Source organism: Diabrotica undecimpunctata, chromosome 6, assembly GCF_040954645.1.
Source record: "Diabrotica undecimpunctata isolate CICGRU chromosome 6, icDiaUnde3, whole genome shotgun sequence".
Lineage (NCBI taxonomy): Eukaryota > Metazoa > Arthropoda > Insecta > Coleoptera > Chrysomelidae > Diabrotica > Diabrotica undecimpunctata.
The window spans coordinates 7,124,020-7,132,829 of NC_092808.1; the positions used below are offsets into that span (position 1 = coordinate 7,124,020).

An 8,810-nucleotide genomic window follows, 5' to 3' on the forward strand; every position below is an offset into this window, starting at 1 on the left:
AGATATTAAATAACAGGATATTTATTTATCTCACAAACTCCAATCAAGTCGAACAATTATTGTATTCGCAGACTAGTTTCCCCCACCAAAAGAATCATTCTTAGTTTCCGACGCCAAGTTTATGTTTTTTCCAAGACAGACAATTTTGAATTCAAACTTCAATTGTAATACCTTTTAAACGTAATGAAAATATAATTTTTTATCAACAGATAAAATGGAGTGTTTTATCTGTAAAACAATCAGGACACATCGCCTCGAATTGCCATAATCCCCCAACCGTTAATTTAACTGCGACAGGAAGCGGCAGCTTTAACACGAAGACCAATTAACACAGTGTGGTCCATAAAAAAACAACCGATAGTAAGTAGAAGAAAAGACGGGAGTGATGTGGAGAAAAAATGTATAACATGTATGAAGAACAGATGGTCCCCACGTTAAAAACCATCATGGAAAAGTTGCAGAAAGTTGACACATGAGTCAAGTGCTGCAGTGAGACAGTAAGGCAATGTCTTCTAAAAAACAGCTTTCAAATAAAAACGATCGATAAACGCCAAGTGATTATGGAATCTGCTCGTCTACAAATATGGAGGACAGAATTTTTAATTGAAATTCATAAATACAGAGAAAGTAGACGAGAAATTGTTTATCTGAATGAGACGTGGTTTGATACCCATGATGTTCCAAAATATGGTTTGGCAGATTCTTCTGGTCGCTGTACTACAAAAGCTTCATCAAATAAAGGAAAATGTATTACAATAATCCATGCACGAAAAAAATTATTTTATACCTAATGCTTTAGCTTTGTCATGCAAAAACATTAAGGACTCCCGTGTCGACTATCATGATGACACCACGTCAGAATTATCTGAGAACTGGTTTTCAACGAAGTTATTGCCAAATATAGCACCAAACAGTGTAATTGTGATGGACGATGCCAGCTAGCTACCACAGTCATAGGTCCAATAAAGTTCCATGTTCTAATGACACCTTAGAATCCAGGAATATATGATGGAAAATGATATACACACACTCAAAAATGTTTTGCATAATGTAATATTTTCAAAATTATCCACCAAATCTGGTGAAATCTATATTTTTTTAACACAATACTTTATTATATATATAAAATTGTATGTTTTGAAAAAAACAACAAAAAAAACATTTAAAGGATTAACAATTTATTATCATTATTTACAATATGTATTATAAATATATTTTTTTTTATTTTGTACAGATATAGAAACTAATACTTAATAAGCCGTATTTCCACTTCTTGCATCAATGCAAGATTGAATGCGATGTCCCATGCTTCTTATAAGTGTATTAATGTAGTTCTAGTCCATGGTGCCCCATTCTTCAATCGCTGCTAGTCTAAGGTCTTGTACTGTCCTTGGGGGTAGCTGCCGGGACTGAATTTTTCTTTTGAGCATATCCCATCCGTGCTCAATGGGATTAAGGTCAGGTGAGTAAGGTGGCCATTGTAATCTGACGATCTCTTCTGTCTCTAAAAAATCTGCCACATGTCTCGTACGATAGGGAGGCGCATTGTCGTCCATAAAAATAAATTCTGGACCAACAGCTCCTCGCCACAAGCGTACAACAGGCCTAAGAATGGTATCAATATAAATTTGTCCATTCATGTTACCAACAATAGGAATTAAAGGAGTTTTATTGTTTAGCATGATGCCGCCCCAAAACATTATGGAGCAGCCCCTTGAAATGGGACTCTTTGGAGAACTTGGTCAAGTCTATCCCGTCGAACATTGTAAATGTTCATTGGCCCATTCTAGTCGAGTCCTTTTCTGCTCTAACGTAAGCTTTGGTACAAACAATGGTCTTCTTGTTAATAAATTCGCCGAATGTAACCTGTTTCTAATAGTCTGATCGCAAATTACAATATTATGAGCTTTCTGGAGCTCTCTTCTAATAGCTAAGGCAGTCATAGAGGGGTTTCTCCGGGCAGTTAACGTTAAAAAGCGTTCTTGGACATTGGTAGTTTATACACTTTCAACATTCGCTCTTCCGCTTTTTGGACGATCACTAACAGAATTAGTCTCTCGATATTTTTTCACAATCCGAGATCCATCACTTTGATTAACTCCAACCCGGACAGCAACGTTGACTTGTGTGTAGCCTTCCTCAATAAAAGTAACGATTCTAGCTCTGTTGAACTCAGATATCACTCGTCTATTCATATTGTTTACTACAAAGTAAATAAAACGCAAACCAATTTTTACAAATATCGGTTTTCGAAAACTGATGAACGCAATATGAATACTGAGAATCTTTGCGACGATTAAGAAACAAAAATCAAGCAATAAAATACATTATTTTAGCAGACAAAAAAAACTCAGTGCAAAAAATTTCAAATGAGAAACGTTCAGTGGCGTTACAGATAATATGCAAAACATTTTTGAGTGAGTGTATATTATGAAGATAATTATTCTAAAAAACAATTACTTGAAACTTTAAAATCATTTTCCATCAGAAAACAATATTATTGCGACAGTTTGGCGGAAGAAATGGGTCATACAGTATTAAGAATTCCTCCTTACTATTGCATATTCAAACCTATTGAACACATATGGCATGAGCTAAAAGCATCAGTAAGAAGAAGTAATGTTTCGCTTACCCTAAATTCATCTGTGGTTTGTCTAATTGAATTAGAAATGGAGAAAATAACGAATGACAGCTGGAAAAATACAGATAAGTTGCTCAAAGAAACAATTATTATAGATCTAGATTTTTACATAAGTATGTAAGTACTTTTTGAATTGTATTTATAACTGGTAAACTTTCTACGTATACGTAATTTATGTAAATATTTTTAAATTTAGTTGAAAGCGGTATAAAACCAGCTTTTAGACACACCTCAATTTTGAAAATAATTTTCTAAAATATTTTTGCCTCTGTTCTTTTTATACTCTATTTAGAAATGATAAAGTTTTGTAAATATGTGAATGTAGTGTATGTAAATATTTTTGCAACTATTATAACTTTAGTAGACAATGATAAAGACCGGCTTTTAAACACACCTAACAATTGAATAAGTAATGCAAATCGAAAATAAAAGTACGATTCTGTCCAGAGGCGATCCCCCGCTGCCTTGCGGTAGACACTTATCGATAATAAATATTAATCACTCTCTTAGATCTCTCGTTGGACTTCACCCTTAGTGATATACTTGGTTTAATAAACTCTTTAATTATTTTTTTGAGAGACTGTAACTTACATAATTTGATATAAGATATTTAAAAATTTTGTATAGGTACATATTCTAAACTTGTAAAACTTAAGTAATATTGTAAACATTGTTTTTAGTTTCCGTGTCAATGACAATTAGTTGTCGAAATCCGTAAATTTAAATAAAAAAAATATTAAATGAATATCTTTGCTCCTTAATGTTTATAAATAAAGCTACGTCGAATTTTTGAAAAAAATGACCAAATTCATTCCAAAGGGCAAGTTTTTTTAAATTCGCATAAAAATGCCAGCTTTTCTTATAAAAAAATTGAAATTATGTGCCAATACAAAAAGTTATTCAATTAATTTATTGGCTTAAAAATACTGAAATTTTGCAACGAAGTATAATTAACTTTAAACATTATTCAAAACTAATTTATGTTATTTCACAATTCTATTTGATAAAACAATTATTAGTTTCCTGATCAAACTCAAACGTCAAACAAATTTATCTGTACTTATTCTTGTTTGTAATGCTATTAAATTTGCCGATTTTGATGTGCTTTTATTAAAATGTATTTGGTTATTTTAGAAAGGAAATAGAAGCTCTGTATAGAATTTATAAGAAGTTGATCACTTTTAATAAAACAACTCCACAAGGTGATGTTGCTCAGAATGCAAAACCTGCTACAGTTATTGGCAAACCACCGACGGTATCAGAGGTAAGAATTTTTAATATTTTTCTTGAACATTAATACGACGATTGATATAAGATATGAAGAAGATGTGGTTATTTTCAACTGGAAATCCTTTTTATGAGAAATTATCCGAGTTTTCTTTTACAATATCAGGTATTTTAACTTTACTGGCTGCCACGTCCTTTTCATATTTATTTTCAGATGATATGATCGTTCCCAGGTACTTGAATTATTTGACGACTTCAAAGTTGTATTCATTGATTGTTACGTTTTGTCTAACCCCTGGTTTTTGGTTCTTCGTAACCACCATCTACTTGGTCTTGTCCTCGTTGACCTTCAGACCAACTTCCTTGGCTCCGTTTTCGGATTGGGTGAAAACTTCTTTTGCATCTCTGGTGGATTGTGCACTTGTGTTCACGTCATCCGCAAACGCCAATAGTATTTTTGATCCTTGGGCGGCAAATCCGTTTCTCAGTTGTGGTTGAGCCTTCTTTACCGCATGTTCCAGTGCAAAATTAAATAGCAGGGGGGCGAGAGGGCGCCTTGTCTAAAATGGTACGGTGGTATAAATAGACAAGGAGGTATTTTAACTTGGTGTTGTTTATTATTGATATTAAAATTTCTGGTCTGTTTTTGTCTTATTAACTACTGATTCTCATTTTTCTTTAATTTCCACATATTTTTCATATTTCTTATCGCCTGTTCTTTATCTATTACGCGGTGATTTGCATTTGATCATTGTTTTCTCTAGTCTCAATAAATTAGCGAGCCGAATTTTAAATGTACCTACAGAGAGTTGTTTTCTTGTGTGAGTCGGGTTGCAAAAGAGCGACGTACTAGGTTATTATCCGATAATTTGGACAAATACTTTTTCATTGACAATTATTTTTTAAAACCAATTACGTTGTTGTAGTATTACCAAAACTAATTTTTAAGAGATTTCACTTTTTATTGACGCTCGTGAGTGAAATTAAGGAACTGTGAATAGGTATCTTGATTTTCCAAACCAACCAAAATGTATTTTTTGTGATTTTGATTTTTGATATTTTCTTTCGTTATCTTTTTTAGTTCCGTGTAGTTAAGAATTTTTGTTGTTGTTCTTTAGTCCATTCTTCTTCTTATAGTACACCTATAGTGCATTAAAGAATTATCTTAAGGCCAGACGTCTGTCTTTTGCGGCATGCAAAATATCGCCAGTGTTATTTATGCCTGTCCAGTTCTTTATGTTCCGTAGCCACATTTGTTTGCGACCTACTCCCCTCTTGCCTTCAATCTTTCCCTCAGAATATGGCCGAGGTATCCAATTTTTCGTACCTTGATCAAATTGAGTAGTTCTCTCTCACTATTTGCCTTTCTTAAGTCTTCCTCCTTTCTCACACTATCTGTCCATGGTATGCGGAACATTCTTCGCAACGTCCACATTTCGAAGGTCTCCAACTTACCAATTAATGTAAGGTACTCTTAACGTCCGGAAAAATACTAAGGCGCATCTATGGAGCAGTAAATGAAAATGGTGTCTGGAGAAGACGATACAACTTCGAACTCTATAGGATATACCAGGAACCAGATATCGTAAAACACATAAAGATAGGACGTCTAAGGTGGGTAGGCCATGTTATGCGGATGGAGCAAACCGACCCAGCTAGAAAAACGCTCCTTGATAGACCTATTGGTCAAAGAAGAAGAGGAAGACCCAGAACAAGATTCCTAGATAACATCGATGAAGACATGAGAAATATGGAAATACGTGCTTGGCGGAGGAAGGCGATGGATAGGGACGACTGGAGAAAAATTCTTGGGGAGGCTAGGACCCACACAGGGTTGTAAAGCCAAAATGATGATGATGATGATGATGACTCTTAACGTCCATGTTTCCATGCCGTATAACAATATGGACCATACATAGCTTTTAACCATCCTGTAGCGGAGATTGAAGGAAAGATTGCGGTTACATAGTAGCGGTTTAAATTTGATAAAAACTTGTCTTGCTTGTTCGGTACGGCATTTTATTTCTTGTTGAGGATCCCATTGGTAATTCATCATCATTCCCAAGTATTTAAATGTTTTCACTTGATCGATTGGAGCATTATCTACTAGCAGTTGTATTCTTATTTCTAGTCCATTATTAAATAAAATTAATGAATATTAAGTACTTTTTTTGAAACATTGCATGTTGTAAAAGCACTCACAGTATTTAGACATTTTTTAATTGCAGGGAATAGACAGAACAGTCTTCAGAGAAGTCCTTCACAACACATTCGACATAGTCACGGAACATATGTTAATGGACAGAATCTTTTGCGTTTGGGATAAACATAACTGTGGATTGATTACTGTAGAAAATTGGTTTAAAGGATTGTCCCTGTTTTTAAGGGGAACGATTCAAGATCAAATTAAATATTGCTTTGCAGTTTATGATTTAAACGGAGATGGATTCATTACCAAAGATGAAATGTTTCAGTTACTAAGGTATAAGAGTAATATACAAGCCCCTTCCCATATCAGTTGGCCCACCTATGGAAACTGCAGTTTATGTCGATTACCATAAACAAATTATACTCTACATGTTTTTATAAGTTCCCATATTAATTAATATGGCATTTTTATTAATATCTATTAAAAACATTACCCTTAGGGTTTTTTTATTTATTTTCAACAATAAAAAAATTCACTAAACCCTGGTTATGTATTCACTTATGTCAACATACATTGATGTTTTTCATAATTACGTTAAATCCATAGGTAGCTATGGAATAATGACATCAAAACAATAATATTGTTAGTTAATGTCAAATGTATTTTGTAATATTGCAAAGCTTTTTGCCGTTTGTGGATTGTACAGTGGGTCGAGGTAAAGTTATCGATGAGAAAATTTGTTCAATCATTATTAGATTTTTTTAATTGTGGAAAATCCAATTCGGAAATTGCGAATATGTTGCAATTTTCACGCTATAGTGTAAGAAATATAGTCAGAAGATACAAAACTACAGGTTCGGTCGTCACAAAACCTAGAAATGTACGAAAAAGTAAAATATCCGAAGTAGATCGAAGGGCATTAAGACGCATTATAGTGAAAAATCGACGAGCAAATTATATGGAGTTAAGCGCTTTATGGAGTGACGTTATTGGAAGACACGTTTCTAGATCAACATCTCATGTCATGTTTTTAATAAATTTCATTTTATTTTAAGCTAAGTAAAAGCCACTTTTAACATTACAACAAAAGGAAAACACTCTAAGATGGTCAAAAGAGCATAAATATTGAATTCAGTCGTATTGTGATTCAATACAATGGAGTGATGAGTCCAGATTTGAAGTGTGTGTTGGAGACAGTATGAGTCGCGTCATTCGCAAGAAAAACGAAGCTTTCCTACCCGACTATCTGAAGAGAAAAGTCAAATTTCCTGCATCTGTCATGATCTGGGGCAGCATGTTGTCTAGAGGTGTGGGAAAGTTACATTTTATCGATGGCACTTAAACACGGACAAATTTTGTCAGAACTTGGTAAAAACTATGCCTCGAAGAATTGTGTACCTATGTCATTAAAAATATAGGGGATGTAACTGAGTGGTAAACTTTCACATTTTTTTCTGTTAATATTACATATTCTATGCGTTAATTAAATTTATTATTATTCTGTTTAATCAATACCTAGTTTTTATTACGTTATAAAATATTTTCTATAATTAGGAAATTCAAAAATGTTATTAGATGCATTAAAACTTCTAAAATTCACGCTGCGCTTTTATTTTTGTTCTCTAAAATTTACTTTTCTTATCAATCTAACGTTGGACCAACTGATATGGGAAGAGGCTCGTAGTAGTATCGTAGAAACCAATAGTTAATTACATTCTTAAGTTTGAATACAATGTGTACTCATATTTACTAATTCTAATACTAATAGTTTTTTGCAGAAACTGTTTAATAAAACATCCACAAGAAGAAGACCCTGATGAGAGCGTTAAAGATTTGGTAGATATAGTGATGAGAAAAATAGATAAAGATAAAGACGGAAAAGTTTCTCTTGAAGACTTCCAAAACACAGTTGAAGAAGAACCGTTGCTTTTGGAGGCGTTTGGAAAGTGCTTACCATCCGAGGAATCGAAAATGACATTTCTAACAACCCTCAAAGCTTAGAGAAGCTGGTGGCTAGATCTTCAGAGCTAGTGAAACTAAATAATATATAAAACAGAAAGCGAAAACTAAATATTGTAGAAAATCTAGTTACTATCTCTAGAGTGCTCACATTTAATTTGAGAAATAAAAATTAAAAAAATTTTGTACGATGATCTAAAATGTTACAGAAAATAGTAAATATCTAAATAAACTCATTTATTATGTTATTGTTTTTAAATTAGTATCCCTACCTCTTCTTCCTTCTTGTGTGTAGGCATTAAAGCCTGTTTCTTCTTCAACATTAGCTTCCTAAATTATAGCACCATCTTTTTCTTGGTCTGCCAATACTTCTTCGTCCATTTGAGACTTATCTCGTGCTATCTTCCTACTTTATTATTTTTCCATCAATTTCGATTTTGTATTTCTTTGCTGTTGTATTGAAGATGTGTAGTAATCTTTGGAGCTCGTCTTCTGTTTCGGCGTCATCTCCACTACATAATATTTGGATTTCTTTGTTCCCCATTCTGTAACCATGACTTTACGTACTGCTTGTATTATTTCGTCCATTTTTATATTAAAGAGAAGTGGGCTTAACGAGTCACCCTGTCTGACTCCGCTTTGTACTGGTATACACTGTGTTAGTTTTCCATTTATCTTTGCCTGTATTCGATTATGGAAGTAGTTGTTTTCGATGGTTTGTATAATATTGATTGGTATGTTTCTTTTATACAGTAGGTGTAAGACGTCTTCGACTTGGATGCGATCGAAAGCCTTTGTCAGGTCTATAAAGCATAGATATGCAGGTTTATTGTA

At 33.5% G+C, this 8,810-nt stretch overlaps 1 protein-coding gene across 1 annotated transcript in view; it reads left to right on the forward strand.

The window, feature by feature from the left end:
• The window catches only part of LOC140444726 (calaxin), a 28,130-nt gene extending 19,909 nt beyond the window's left edge, over window positions 1-8,221 (forward strand). Inside the window, exons 3-5 of the mRNA XM_072536489.1 lie at window positions 3,776-3,905; window positions 6,097-6,350; window positions 7,796-8,221. Of these exons, the coding sequence (XP_072392590.1) occupies window positions 3,776-3,905; window positions 6,097-6,350; window positions 7,796-8,018 (607 nt within the window). The 3' untranslated portion in view covers window positions 8,019-8,221. The remainder of the gene's footprint in view (window positions 1-3,775; window positions 3,906-6,096; window positions 6,351-7,795) is intronic.
• Window positions 8,222-8,810: the final 589 nt, after the last annotated feature.